This window comes from Aspergillus thermomutatus, assembly GCF_002237265.1.
Source record: "Aspergillus thermomutatus strain HMR AF 39 chromosome Unknown NODE_164, whole genome shotgun sequence".
In the NCBI taxonomy this organism is placed as follows: Eukaryota; Fungi; Ascomycota; class Eurotiomycetes; order Eurotiales; family Aspergillaceae; genus Aspergillus; species Aspergillus thermomutatus.
In genome coordinates this window covers 1-14856 of record NW_020798213.1, presented here as the reverse complement: position 1 = coordinate 14856, position 14856 = coordinate 1, and the positions used below count along the sequence as shown (strand labels likewise).

Sequence of the window (14856 nt, the reverse complement as noted above, 5' to 3'; positions counted from 1 at the left end):
AAATCAATCTACATCGAATCAATGAGAATTCGGCTCCACCTACCGCATGCCTTTGTCGGCTTGGGGCCCAGGACAATGGAGCCCGTTCTCTTCATGGCGCTATACACATGAATTGCTGCATAACATGATTTTCTCAAGACCTAACCAAGGCAAAGGAGCGGCCGCTTTCCTTACGCCTGGGGAACGTTTCTTCTTAGGTTCATCTGAAGTAAACGATAGCAAGAAGAATTTGGAGTGACCGGGGATGTCTGATGGTCTAATACTGCCTGAAGTCGAGTCCAGCCACGTGAGAAGGGGCCAGTCTGGACTGTACTCTGTAGACCTCCCTTTTCTTTGATTCAGATCCTTTCACCATCTATTCGCCAGTTGATGAACAGGCCCCTGATAAGCCAAGAGTATCCTAACGGGAATTGGGAAATCGCTGCAGAATGCAAAGACGACGATCGTTTATCGCTTCTCGCCTACTGATCATCCGCGGTGACCGTACGCTCCCACAAGCCACCGTCTAGCCGAGGTAGGCGATATCCAAATATCAACTAATTACAGCCAACATACAAGCAGAACATCTGAAATCGAGTTTGACTCGTAGGTGATACCAGCTCTTTACATTTCTATTCATGTTCTCGCGTTTTTAGTCCGCCCTGCGTAGGCTGAAAGTTCAGGGAGGGTCTGAGAAACGGAGACAAGAAGTGTACCTCGTGGGTTCACATTCTTACTGATCTTGCGCTTACTCCAGGCTTGAAAAGCCAGGAGGACCAGCCATCTACCGATCATGGGGATCAAGATCGAAGACGGGGTCGAGGTTTGTTCTTGAGACGCGCTGGAATGATCGATACGGAAAAGGGAAGGGAGAAAGGGAACGCAAGGAGTGAAGTCGGGATACTGTACAGGAAGATGTCTATATACAAGCCATTTGTTCGGCGAATGTGATGAGAAAAGGTTATTATAATGATACAATATTGAGCCCCAGAGCGTCAAGAGGGGCTGAAGATCCGGGGTATCAAGTTCGTCTAGATCATGTCGTTGCAAGATCGTCTCAACTTTAAGCAGATGCCACGGCGCCATCTTGGCCCATGGGGTCGATTACAGGCTCATTTGAGGCGTTCATAGAGAGCTTTCGGACTTCCCAGCCGTCGGAATCCGCCCAATCCTTCTTCTCGCCGAGCAGACAGATGGATTGCCGAGATCCTTCAACCAGGAACTTCTGAGCGACCTCATTGACATCCTTTGCAGTGACGTCGAGCACTTGCTCTCGCCAACGTTGGTCCATTTCATGTGTAACACCACTCATGAAATACCTGGCACCTTCCTCATCAACACTCACAGGAGCATCAAGTCCCTGGAAGATGCCCAACTTGGCCTCAGCAAGTTCCCGGTCTGACCAGGCACGGTCCCGAGCAAAGATCCCACTGTTCTGGAAGACTTTGAGACTGTTCACTGGGTTGGGATCCCGGTAGCTAGTAAAGGCGAAGAACCCCTTGATAGGACCGTTGCTGGCCCCGGCGCCATACGCGCCCCCCTTCTCTCGGATTTCAGGGTGGAGGTATTTGTGGGTCAAAAGTTGAGAAAGGACGCTGAGAGGTGCACTGGATGGATCGATGAAAGGGACCGTCTGCATGGCAAGTCCAGAGTAGTACACCTTGTAAGGCAGGTCATAGAACACTCTATTAGCTACCGATTTCACGGCAGAATGATCAATTGGCGAAGTGGGTGGCCCGTTACGAGGTAGTCCTGCCAGCCATTTCTGGAGTACAGTCTCGTTTTGTGATGCACTGCTGGACTCACAAACCATGCGAACACGGAGGCCAGAGCCTTTCGATATAGCAAATGACTGAATCAACCGAAGCTTATCAATCAGCTCAGCAAGACGTTCGGGGGAACTCTCCGCATCGCGAAGGAGGTTGGCCGTAGCCTGCAGTTGCGCTAGGCCAGATTGCTGCTCCTGAACCCAAAAGCTCCGAGACAGACTAGCGGCTGCCGCATTCAGGGCGTATCGATGACCCGACCCGGCAACAGCATCCAAAGCTCCGTTGGTGGTCATGCGCAGTAATTCCTGAATCATGGCTGGCGCATGAGGGCTGGTGAAATCTGTCTCAGTGACAAGGGTAGTGAGAATCTGCAGCATGTCTGGAATGTTGCTGTCCAGAGCGTATCCTGAAAACTGTAGGCCCTCCCTAAATTTACCCACTTCCGTAGGAGAAGATGTGTGAAGAGTGGATGTCGTGATTCCGCCGGTCTTCAACTTGATCAGATCTTCCCACTGTTCCATGGATTTGTCTGCCGTGCCTAGTCGCATGACACAATCGTTAAACAGCGGCAATAGCAATCGCAGGTCATCTGGGAGCCCCTCGAAAGAATTCAATGCTTGGAAATAGGTGAGTCCATTTGTTGGGGCTTCACGCCAGACGATGTCTATATCGTCTACCTTGGACTCCCGAACGGGTTTGCGTTCCTTTTCCCTTGAGATATCCTCAACGCGCAGAGAGGGTAAGCAGCTCAAATCGGCGTTCTGCGCCTCTTCCTGAATCTTGAGCAATTGAAGCTCTTCTTCAGCAAGCGCGGAGAGAGCCTTCTCAACCGAGCCATGGCGTTCAACGAGCTGACCGAGCTTCTTTTCCTTACGCACCATTTCCTGATCATCGAGATCTTTGTTATACGAGGGAGTACCCACCATCGTAAACGTCAGACAGGTATCGTTCATGAGATATTTTTGCATCAATGACTCAAGGTAGCCTCCTTGTTCATATTTTCTCTTGAACTCATCGATGACTTCATTCCAAGACAACTCCTTCATAGGGTTCGAACCATTGAACCAGGACGAAAGAGTTTTCTCCATGACACCAATACCGAAGTTAGCTGTCTTGTGTCTCAACGCGAGTTCCAGTTGATGAAGGAAGCCTTGAACCTTCTCATCATTGAACCCGAAAGAAAGAGACTCCTGGAAAACCCTTTGGATAGTCGTCTTGACCTTTGGTGCGTCCGCTTCGCTCACGCCGGTAAGCCCGACGGAAAAGATTGGCACTTTACCAGAAGAATCAAGGCCCGTGTTGGGAGTAAAAGAAGACCCTAACCCACTTTCGATCAACGCACGATACATTGGCGAGCCATAGCCGTCGAGGAGCAAGGAAGACAGTATTCCGACTGAGAACGTCTCGACGACGTCGGTCGTGTCGCCCATATACCAAGAGGTCGAGGTCTTGAACTGCTTGTCATCGCTGGCGAATGTGTCGATAGGTCCGGGAACAGTTACATTCAAGGGACCGCGACTCAGGTCCAAGGGCAGCTTGACATCTCTGTCGGCCTGCCCCCTTTCGAAGCCATCCAACACCTCACCGATCTGTTTCAAGTGTGCGCTCAGAGGCATGTCCCCGTATGTCAAAATCTTGGCGTTACTGGGATGGTAATTCCGCTTGGAGAAGTCCACCAGCTGCTGGTGCGTCAAATCGGTGATGTATTGAGGGTCTCCACCTGAGTTATTCAGCGCCGGAAAAATGCTTTCACGATATTTGATGTAGTAGAGATAATTGGCGTCCGATATTTGTCCCTTCATTTCGTTGTAGACGACACCTTTGAAAACCACATCGTCTGACTGCAGGCTTCCCTCGGATTGCTCTCCCTGGGCTAGAATGGCACGAGGGTCCTCTGGTCCCAGTCGCCATCCCTCTTGCCTGAAATCTTCTTCTTTTAGTAATGGGTGCAGCGTAGCGTCCAAATACACTGACAGCAGGTTTTGAAAGTCCTGTTGATTTGTGGTGGCGAAGGGGTATGTGGTGTGGTCGGCGGAGGTGAAAGCATTCATAAAATTCGACAATGATCGGGGAAGCATCTTGAAGAAAGGGTCGCGAATTGGATACCTAGAATGTCGAAGTATATCAGTAATGAGTCCATCTTTAAAGGCACAATTATAATTGCGCAAGAGCTGAACTGATGCTTTCTCACTTTTCACTTCCACACAACGTCGTGTGCTCCAAAATATGTGGTACGCCAGTCGCGTCTGGGGGATTGGTCTTGAAGCCAATGCCGAAGACATTGTTCTTATCCTCCCTGGCCACATGAAGGTAATCTGCATCTGTCTTGTCGTGCTTTAACCGTACCGCTGTAAGATGCAACTCTGGTACATGTTTCTTCTCCTGGACAGTGAAACCATGAAGTTTCTCTCCGACATTCGGAAAATTATCCAAACTAGTGACGGTCGACGCAGCTCGTCGAGATTGACTCCGTGGAGTGAGTGTGTTGCTGACTCTCAGCAACCGACCGCAGGCGGGCTGTTGCGAGACCGGTATTCGGCATTTGCCTGCCCCTAAGAAAGAGCGCAACATGACGTGGCAAAATCTGGAAAAGGAGACCCGGGCTGCAGCTGTCGAAAGGATCGTGAGCTTTCTGTCTTCTAGATAGTGTCTTGACGGAACTGTTACCCCAACTAGGGTCCCGAAATGATCGGAAGCGCAGCGAATCGGGGGTCGGTCAACGGCGAAGCAAAAGGATCTCAATCACTTTGATCCGACCAAGGATAACTACAGCTGACAGTCGGAGGCTTTTGAAACGGACGGTAGAAAAGTTCCAAAAAGATCGAAGGATATGAATGCAGACCAGGCAGAGGTAGGTACTTTGACCGATGCCAAGATTGAAGATTTCAAATCGGGTTAGTGCCGGTCAAGTGCGCATCCCCCCTCTTACCTACACTCACGACTGGATTCGATTCGATCCGATCCATTCTCCCCGGCAAGGTCCTCGAAAGCGTCTGTCCTGTGTGTCTGTCTTTCATCTGGCAGACCTGTTCTCGTTCTCGGGAACACTCCGCAGCCTATCTTCTTGCTCCAAGGTCTTCGATCGTCTTGCAGAACTTGGTTGCAAAGGATTGTGGAGATCCAATCCACCGAGTTCTGCGAGTCTTAAGAGAAGGCCACCTAGGTTCTCCGCTAGTATAGGTCCTCTGTGGGTTTGTGACTTCGATTAGATTTAAAGATTCGATCATACCTCTTGGGGAGCACTGTCTCGAAGGATCGTTCGTGGAATTCCTGCCTCCGCAGCCCTGTACCAAAAAGCCACCCATTTAACGGTCTACCGCTTCTCGCACACCTTGCCGTCTTCGCAATTTTCGGCTTCCGTGGATTGGCCACGCGACCACCGCCAGCGAATCCGCAAATCGCACCAACCATTCGGCACTGTTCTTGCAGGAGTCGAAGGTCATGTCGTCTGCAGCATTGTCGAAGAAGAACAAGGGGAAGAAGATGGCGGATCCCAATGAGACGTCTAAGCTACTTGCTGCCAAAATCTCTCAGCTGGAGCAAGATGCTGCTGGGGAGAAAGATCAAGAACAAGAAATCGGTTCGTTATGCGGCCTATTCCTGGCAAACCCCCTTGTGCAGCTGAATTTTCGATCGCTACGATGCCTATTAAGTGGTTGACACTAACTGGTACATACCGACAGAGCGCGAGGTCAAGAAGGCCACCAGAGACTTGAACCAATTGCTCAGCAACATCGAGTCGCCCATGACCAGACTTGAGACCGTGCACAAGAAGTACACCGAACTGTTGGCGGACATGAAGAAGCTGGATCGCGACTATGCCAAAAGCAAAAAACGGGCTGATCAGCTCCAGAAGGACCAGGACAAGGGCAAGTCGGAATTGAACAAGACTGTCACCATGAAAGATAAACTGGAGAAACTTTGCCGAGAGCTCACCAAAGAGAACAAGAAGGTCAAGGTGGGTTGATTCGGACTCGGCGGAATCGTCTTCTTCAGCTGCAAGAGCGTTGGTCTGACAGGCGCGTGTTCGACAGGACGAAAACAAAAAACTGGAGGAAACCGAGAAAAAGGCGCGGCTGATTGTGAACGAACGACTCGACTCTCTGTTGTACGACATTCAAGATGTCATGGCAGCAAAAGGCAACCCTCGCAACGAAAAGTTGGATATCGACTTGGACGAGGCGTAAGTCCACTGTCATACATACCATCGAATCTACCGCTGACTTTAGCATTACAGGCTGCGCGCGAAAATCAAGACCATCGGCGAAAAGTTCGAAATGCGCGAGTTGCATTATAAAGCGCTTCTGCGCAGCAAAGATGCCGAGATACAGTGCCTGACTGCCAAGTACGAAGAACAGCGCCGCGCTGCTGAAAACGAAGCTGCCCGTTGTCGTGCGCTCAGTTCGCAGGTGTCTACTTTTTCGCATACCGAAGCCGAGTTGCGCAGCCAACTGAATATCTACGTTGAGAAGTTCAAACAGGTATGCTTCAGCGTCCATTATCTCCGGCTCATCTCTTCTATTACGATAGCAGATAATAATGATGTTGCAGGTGGAGGATACACTAAACAACAGTAACGAACTGTTCCTGACATTCCGCAAAGAGATGGAGGAAATGTCGAAGAAGACTAAACGGTTAGAGAAGGAAAACCTGACACTTACCCGCAAGCACGACCAAACGAACCGAAACATACTAGAGATGGCCGAGGAACGCACGCGAAATCACGAAGAGTTGGAGAAGTGGCGAAAGAAGAGTCACCACCTTGAAGCGCTTTGCCGACGAATGCAGGCCCAGGGCCGTGGGCAGGGCCTCACAGCCGAATTGAACGGAGACGAGGAGGGGACAGAGAGCGAGTACGACGAGGACTACGAAGACGATGAAGACGACGAGGGCATCAGCGACGATGAATACGAATTGGACACTCCGGATCACGACATCAACGGCGGCCGTAGCGCTCCCCAGTCAACCGAGAAGCCTGTCTTTGGACCACCCCCGCCGCCCAACCTTTTGGAAGCGCGAGCGAACGGAAACAAAGCCATGATTAACGGATGCCACTGATGGGATCTTAGGTCCTGACTTATACCTACTGCCTCGTTTGCCTCGTATTTTATGAGTCTCATGGCGGCCTATGCAGAGAAGGGCGGGTGATTACTTTTCGCTTCTGGTGTATATCAGTTGTGAGACCCTGTCGAGCAGATTGGATATGAAACGATTCGCTATGAGTATTCGATTTGAGTCGCGCATATCAGGAAAGCACATGTTCCCATGTTGCAAGGGCACGGGTACCAACAAGCCTCTCACGCCTGACGGTTCATGTCAGCATAGTTCAAGCCAGCGTAATGGAGGCGCTCTTTATGTGATTTCTGCTTGAAGTGAGCCTCTTGTCGCATGCTGCCGAACTAGTCTCCAGTATACCACAAAACATGTTCCCTCGTCCACGAGGTTTTTTTTCGCCAGTCGCCCCCGTTCTGTTTTGTTGCATATGTTCCTGTACTAGTACATGCCGAATGAACAAAAACCCTATTGATAGCTTCAGGCAATCATCAAATCCATTTTTACAACATAGCAGGTTTCGAATTTGGTGAAATCTCATGCGTGCTCAAGGCAAGTAAATTACATGGTTTCAAAAAACATCATAGCTTGCTTGACGGTTGGGTGGTATACGACGCTCCTTGCTTCAACATCGCGGCGGCATCCCGGACCATCTCACGCACAATGTCACCTGCAGGCTTGATCTCCGAGATGCTCGCTGAAACATCGCCCATGAGGAAGGGCATATCGACCTCCTTCTCGTTCTCCAGATCGTGCATCATGGGGACAATGCCCTTCGCCGTCAGCTCGGCGATCTCCTGGGGCCGCTTTTCCCAGCCCTTGATGTACTCATTCGGCAGCATCCGCAGCGGCCGTCCGGTGACGACGAGCGTCCGCTGCGTGTCGCCGTACCGGGCCCCGACCACGGCCTCCTTGTGCATCCGGCTAGCACCACTCTCCTCGGACGCCACGAACCGCGTACCCACCCAGACACCGGACGCACCCAGCATCAGCGACGCCGCCAGGCTGCGACCGTCGTTGATGCCGCCCGCTGCGACGACCAGCGCCGGCTGACCCGTCAGCGGGCTCTTGTACCGCTTCGCGACGTCCACGACAGCCGGCACGAGCACGGAGAATGGGACGTCGCCCGTATGCCCGCCACCCTCACCACCCTGCGCACAGACAATGTCCACCCCGCGCTGGAACGCCTTCTCCGCGTGTCTCGGGGCCCCGACCATATTCATGACCAGGATCCCGGCCTCGTGGAGCCGCTTGATGGTGCGCTCGGGCGGCACGCCCACGGCAGACACGAAGAGCTTCGCCCCGTGAGAGATGACAACCTCGATGAGCTCGTCGAGCTGGCCGTGTGTGTAGTCGTGGTTCGTGGCGCGGGCGCCGCCGCCGACCTGCGGCAGGGCCAGGTCCACGCCGAAGGGGAGGGATCTGTCGCGGAGGAGCGATTTGAGCTCCGTGAGCATCTCGGAGAGCTGCTGGGGCGTGTAGCCCAGCCCGCCGATGGTTCCTAGCCCGCCTGCGTTGGAGACGGCGGCGGCGAGGGGGGCGCCGGATGCACGAGCCATGCCTGCCAGCAGGACGGGGTGCTGGATGTTGAGGAGGGAGCAGAGGGGGGTGTGGACGGACATTTTGTAGCTTGGATGACAGTCGTATGGGATATCAAGTTGCTTTTAGGACCTGTACGCGTTGTCTTGGGTCATCACCTATTCTTGACAGCTATCGTACGGAGTGAAGGAGAGAACTGCGTTAAAGAATGTGCCTAGAGATTGAGAAAAAGTTAGGGGAGACGGTTCAATAGATAGCAAGGGATCAATTAGACGGAGAGATCGTATCAATTAGTATTCATTAGCCACGTATATATACAGAGATAGCTCTCATGAGCTCCAGAATTATGCACACATATGAGCACTGACAGAGCAGGAGACGAAGCAGTTGTGCCTGCGTAAATGCGGGGAAGCGGAGGCCCAGAGCAGCCGGACCGAGGCAGCGCCCACAGGCTCCAACCATCTACTCCGTACCATCTACCATCTACCGTCTCTTTCGTTTTCACCTCTTCTTGGCTATCGAGGCACGGCTGTTGTCAGTCTCGTGGATGTTGGTCAGATTTATGTAACCGATATGCGGCAAATAGGCTAATGATTAGCGGTGACCATCATCGCTGTCTAGTCTGTACCTCCAAAACTGACCATTCTCGCTCGTCCTTCGTTCATTGGTATCATCGATGGAATGCCGAGTCCGCCGGTAACTCGTGGGCCGGATGATTTGCCTGGCTCTCAAGCTCATGCGCGGCACTGCGACCGTCCAGTTCGCTCACCATCTGGCTATTATTTTTATACTCCGTGTTGGGGACCACCTGCGTCTCGTGAAGGGCTGGTTGCCGTTTCATTCGGCGACTGAGAAGCCACCAAAGCAGGATAGCGATAAGGGCTACTCCCGCTACGCCGCCGACTACGCCTCCTGCAATGGCTCCTGTGTTTGTCTTGGAGGACGCCTCGGAGGGTTGAGTCGATGTTTGTGTTGGTGATGTGGAGGATGTAGAGCTCGTCGACGGGGTGGATGTTATGGAGGACGTTGATGTCGCAACCGATGCTGGAACGGTACGTCAGCATTCAACTGAAAATTCTGCAGGCTTTTCAGCCCAACGTACCCTTCCCCGAGGAGACAAGCGGCAACAGAGTATCAGAGCTATCGAAGGTATACCCCGGCACCGCGCAACCATCACTGTGCGAACTCGTCCCGAAGGCTGTTGTTCCAGGCTCGCAGCAAAAGTATCCATAATTACTGTACAGATTCCACGTCTCATTGGCGCATCTTGGCGACTCCACAAGTAGCTGTGTGCAGTTCGCGGCGGACGGACAGCAGTTCACATTGTACTGGCTTGGACAGTATGAGCCCCCGGGGCAACAGGCTCGAAAGGGATGAACGGTGAAACCACAGTCCACCTCTGTATCGAGACAGGTGCCGTTCTTGCGAAGCGCAAACCCGGCTGGGTCGCTTAATACGTAAGCCATTGACTGTGGACTCCACGTAGACTTGCCGTGAGGGCGTAGAGGGCAACAGTAACAACAATAGAGAGGGAGAATGGTTGACCAGAATGGGATACTTGCAAGCTTAGAAGGTTATCGCAGAGAGTAATACACTGGAGTCAATTGCTGGTCGCTGACAGACTTTGGCCCCCAAACTCGAGGGCAGTTGAACTTTGAGAAAATCGCTTATGAGGCGCAGGCCGCGCAGGGCTTCAAGGAACATGAACGGACCATTATTATTAGGGTTTTACAGGTGTAATGTGCACACGGCATCTCATTGGATCAGTTGTAAATGCCTGTCGTTTAGGCCCGCATTCTATGACATTGCGATTTGCGATTCGCGGCTGGGCTGCACGGATCGCGAATACAGAAATAATCCGCATGAGCAGTAGATGATTTAAGGAATTGATTGTCTATGCTTAGCCGTAGGGAGGAGAAGTACGGAGTAGACTGTCGAATCATGCATTGTCCGTGTATCCACTTACTGCCATAGAAGAGAGGCTATTAGGTACCAGACTGGGATGGAAAGGATCGGCGTCGTTGGTCACGGCGCCAGGGATTACTATGTGTATACTGCACTCATCGAGATAGACGAAAAGAGGGGCAGTATTGAGCATCTATTCTTTCTCACAAGTGCCATAAAGCCAACAATACTGAGGAGGCTAATGTAGCTAAGCCCCATGTAGCGTCTCTACTTCCTTTGGAGGAAGCCGTCTGTGTAGCTACCACCATCACCTGCGTCTTGGTCACAGTCCCGGTGACTACGGCAACGTTCTTCGAGGGTCTGGGAGACTCCATCAGTAAACTTGCAGAGATCAGGAACGAGCCGACATACAGCAGGGCTGACGAGTTCCTCATCGCCACCGGCGCTTGCCTCAGTTCATGCGTTATCTCTCGGGTAATGATCGTTGTGGTGATCGTCTTGTAGACCTTTGGAGGGGAGGTCTCTGTCGGTCGCGCTTCGTTGGCAATGGGCCCTGGAGGAGGCTGATAGTACCCAACTGCACCTTGGGGAGCTGTTACCAGCGATCCTGGAAGGCTTCGTCCGAACAATCGCGTCGATAAACCGCGCGGGAGGAAGTCGAGGTTGAACGCCGTCACAAAGAGGCACGCCAACAGACTGATAGTAAGGAAACTGCCTAGGAGACGGTGGAAAGACGGTAGGATCTTCATCCTGATGCACTTGTCCTGAATATGGGACAAACGATGTCTGGTGTTTTCAACACGTCTTGAGGCTGTGAGGAAGCCAGGCCAGCCACTGGGTGGGAGGACGAGATATGGGCTGCCTAATGTTTTGAAGTCTGTCATACTCATGGAAGACATGCAGAGGCACGTATGAGAGATGAGTAGATCCATTCTCGAGTTCTCGACTATCTCATTTGAATGGATTTCCTCAATTGTCAAGAATGAAATGGATCCAACTGCGAGTGAGCAGACCTATCAGAGAAGGAGACATCTGGTGACAGCCAAACAATCGAGGCCTCGTGCATTCGATTGACTTGATGCAATCTAACTCATGGACGATGTGGTATGTGGAATGAAGATCGGAATGCGTTCGTGGCCTGCGGGCTCCGATAGTCAATAACCTCCCAGTCCATGTTCATTCAAGACGTCTGGTCACCGATGGCAATCTCATGAAGGACCTCATCACTGCTACAGATCACAAGCTCGATCTGATATACTCTGTCAGAGAAATCTGTGTTTTTGATTGCTGAGTAGCGGCACATCGGTTTTTGCCCAAACTCGCTGGCAAGCATTCTTCGGCGACACAAGCACGTTTTTGGCCGAAACAGCCAGCATATCGCAAAAGAAAACATACGAGTGAGAATCTATTAGACTATTGCTGCTCTCATCTCCTAGTTTGTCTCAGAGTAATCTCTGCCATTCTTGATGGAGGTCCAAGATCATTCGCAACGATGGCCCAGAGCCGTATACTCCGTAGTCGTCATTCAACCAGAAATCAGGCATTTTCAAAGACATGTTCCGACCTTTGAGAAGGTCTCAAGAAAACACTCTCGTAGTATTCTATCTCCTCTGTTCCTGGGAGACCCCTGATTGTGGTGTGAGCACTTGGTGTCGTAGGGTGGTTGTAGTCTGGGAGGTGGTTCTGCCCAATGCGGTATTGTAATTACACCGTCGGAGAAACGCCAAAAGACGCGTGATTCGCGTGCTCGAATCAACCGAACAATGACGAAGCTCGGCTTCAACTTCTTCAATTTCAATTACACCGAGGAATAGCGGAAAGAATCATCTCATTTCCATTGCTCAGAGGGAGCATCTTGGAAGATAAGAGATTTGCTCACAATAATGGCTACCAGCACAGCGGAGGACGTGTTCTTGCAACCCCCAAGGTCTGCTCTTTCGCCTATCTCTTCTCAATGCTCAAGTGGATGCAGATCATGGCTAACAGTTGCCTTGAGACAGTGACGAACAATGCTCGCCTGTCTATCGCGAAACCTCCCACTACAACCCACTTCATACCTTCAAACTCACCTCCGGCAATGAGAGGCATTACCAGCAACAATATGGCGACATGTACTTCTTGCGACTCGCACGACTGAAACCGGTGGTGGAAGAGGTTGGAATGGACGCATGGGAAGGATTCAGTGTATGACATCCGCGTCGATGCTTGGCACTTGATCGTCTTTGTGGCGTGGGTTAGCAAACACTTGTTGACAATGTGATAGATCGCCGGAGAACGTGCTCGTCGCGTAGAGCGAGTGCTCGATGTCCGACAAGGCGAACTCTGCTGGGTCGCTGGGACGGTCTACATGGACATGCCCTTGAAGCCGAATATCCTCGATGATCTTTCCAAAGAGGTTCGTCCTCGTCCGTCGTGCCTACAGGCATTCGCTGACATTGCCTAGAGCCATACCCTAGTCCCTCCGCCCCTTCGCACTTACCAGGATCCCGCTCATCCGGAATTGACTCAAATCATGTTAGAAGACGAGTCGGGCCGCCTGCGGTTAACAGGGAATCTTCTGGGATCAACTCAACTCGCGACAGGAGCCATTATAGCTGTATTGGGGACGGAGAATGCGAATGGTGATTTTGAAACCATCGATATCAGAGTGCCTGGCCTGCCTCAGCAGCCTCGTCGGTGGGAGCGAAACGAAGACAAAATGAATGGAAAAGAGCCGCACAAGGGCAAGATCGCCTTTGTGAGTGGTCTCGGGATTACGGGGACATCGAGTGACACTCTTGCGCTGGAACTTCTGACAGACTATCTTCTTGGGTACACAGGGTCATTGGGGGGAACGAAGAGCCCTTCGACGTCGGATGCATCTGCAATCACACGGCTTATCATTGCCGGAAACTCACTTGGGGCTAATGTGACGGCCGAGGCAGCATCGACTGGCACGGAGACGGGAGCGGCCGTGAAGAAGAAGAATGCCCCGAGAAAGTATGGATACGACGCCTCTGCATACAACGCCTCGCCCATCACACAACTAGACAACTTCCTCGCGGAGATCCTGCCGAGCATACCTGTGACTCTCATGCCGGGCGAGAGTGATCCGGCGAACTTTGCACTCCCTCAGCAGGGGATCCACCGAGCTATGTTTCCACGAGCTAGAGCATACTGTGCTCCGCCCCCGTCCGGCGAGGAAGCTGCCGAGCCGGGCTGGTTCGACAGTGTCACAAACCCATGGGAAGGAGATGTCGAGGGATGGCGGCTGTGGGGAAGCAGTGGACAGAACGTGGATGATGTCCTCCGGTATCTGGACTTTGCAGACAAGGATGCGCTGGAAGCGGGTGATGGGGACATCGAGGCCAGGATGCGAATCATGGAGGCCATGCTCCGGTGGAGATGTGGAGTTCCCACCGCCCCTGATACATTGTGTACGTTCCTATCTGCAACGGATCTCGATCCAGTACTGACTATTCTACAGGGTCCTATCCGTTCCAGACAAATGACCCCTTTGTAATGCAGTCCTGTCCGCACATCTTCTTCGCGGGCAATCAGCCTCGGTTCAAGACGGCGGTGTTGGAAGGCGACTCTCCCCTTCAACTTAACGGAGCTGATGCAGAGATGACCGACGCAGCCGATAATACTGGTGCGCGTGTCCGTCTGCTGTCGATTCCCAAGTTCAACGAGACCGGGCAGTTGATACTCGTGGATAGCGAGACACTGGAGGTCGAGGTAGTCAAATTCGGTGCTTTTGCAGGAAAGCAAGAGAAACAATAACTACAATCTGATAGAACCTCATTGCCATGCAAAATTCCGAGATAACTGGACTCCGTAGTTCCAGGTATTTGTACATCAACAGCGCCAAGACCCGGGCAAAGTCATAGTTTTTCCTCACCACTCCAGTACTATCGATCATTCGGTCAAAGCAAAAAGCCAGAAAGCTGCAGGCGCAGCCAATATAGACATAAGACTCCGACAAACAATTCCAAATCTTAATACTCCGTAGACATGCGCCTCAACGCGAAAACCGGTCCGCACCATAAAATACCCCAACCTGGTGACGACAAAAAAAACTAACGGAGGATGAACAGCCATCTCCACCTCCAAAGTGCTACTGGTCCCCTACTCCAGCTGGCACGTCCCCCGCTACCACGAATGGATGCAAGACGAGGTATTTCATCTCTCTATTTACTTCATGCGCAACACATGCTAAACAAGAAACAGGAAATCCAGGCCGCCACCGCCTCGGAGCCTCTCACGCTCGAAGAGGAGTACGCCATGCAGCGCAGCTGGCGCCGGGACGCCGACAAGCTTACTTTCATCCTCTGCTTGCCTGTTGCCCCGGCTCAGCCTGGTGGCGAAGACGAAAGTCAAGAGCAGAGGCAAGGGCCAGGGCTAGGGCTACGCCCGCTCACAAACGAAGATGATGCTCCCGGGCAGATGCTCGGCGACATCAACCTCTTCCTCCGGGTTGAGGATGGGGAGGACGGGACGTCGGCGCCGGAGATCGTTGGGGAGATCGAGCTCATGATTGCGGACAAGGCGCGTCAGCGGCGGGGGTATGGGCGGGCTGGTCTGCTTGCGTTTCTGCGGTATGTGGTTGAGCATGAGGGGGAGATACTGGGGG

The 14856-nt window shown here is 52.2% G+C and overlaps 5 protein-coding genes across 5 annotated transcripts; 2 read left to right on the top strand and 3 right to left on the bottom strand.

The window, feature by feature from the left end:
- Positions 1-1042: 1042 nt before the first annotated feature.
- On the bottom strand, positions 1043-4319 carry cym1 (pitrilysin family metalloprotease cym1; the record flags this gene model as incomplete). The annotated part of the gene is made up of 2 exons (XM_026755391.1): positions 1043-3854; positions 3940-4319. The coding sequence occupies 2 exons, from the start codon at positions 4317-4319 to the stop codon at positions 1043-1045; spliced, it is 3192 nt and encodes a 1063-aa protein (XP_026612613.1).
- An 870-nt stretch (positions 4320-5189) lies between these two features.
- On the top strand, positions 5190-6806 carry CDV56_101430 (taxilin; the record flags this gene model as incomplete). The annotated part of the gene is made up of 5 exons (XM_026755049.1): positions 5190-5328; positions 5402-5706; positions 5768-5931; positions 5986-6229; positions 6300-6806. 5 exons carry the CDS (start codon positions 5190-5192, stop codon positions 6804-6806), a joined length of 1359 nt encoding a protein of 452 aa, XP_026612612.1.
- Positions 6807-7381: 575 nt separating this feature from the next.
- On the bottom strand, positions 7382-8422 carry CDV56_101180 (NAD(P)H-dependent flavin oxidoreductase; the record flags this gene model as incomplete). Its single annotated transcript, XM_026754799.1, has 1 exon — positions 7382-8422. The coding sequence occupies one exon, from the start codon at positions 8420-8422 to the stop codon at positions 7382-7384; it is 1041 nt and encodes a 346-aa protein (XP_026612611.1).
- Positions 8423-9009: 587 nt separating this feature from the next.
- CDV56_100801 (uncharacterized protein) lies at positions 9010-10993 on the bottom strand (the record flags this gene model as incomplete). Its single annotated transcript, XM_026754420.1, has 3 exons — positions 9010-9383; positions 9442-9780; positions 10516-10993. 3 exons carry the CDS (start codon positions 10991-10993, stop codon positions 9010-9012), a joined length of 1191 nt encoding a protein of 396 aa, XP_026612610.1.
- A 1134-nt stretch (positions 10994-12127) lies between these two features.
- Positions 12128-14821, top strand: CDV56_100016 (DNA-directed DNA polymerase delta subunit POL31; the record flags this gene model as incomplete). Its single annotated transcript, XM_026753635.1, has 8 exons — positions 12128-12171; positions 12245-12428; positions 12508-12639; positions 12688-13660; positions 13711-13961; positions 14021-14070; positions 14361-14400; positions 14454-14821. Coding segments are annotated over 8 exons (2042 nt in total), but the record flags the coding sequence as incomplete, so codon positions are not given.
- Between the last annotated feature and the right edge of the window lie 35 nt (positions 14822-14856).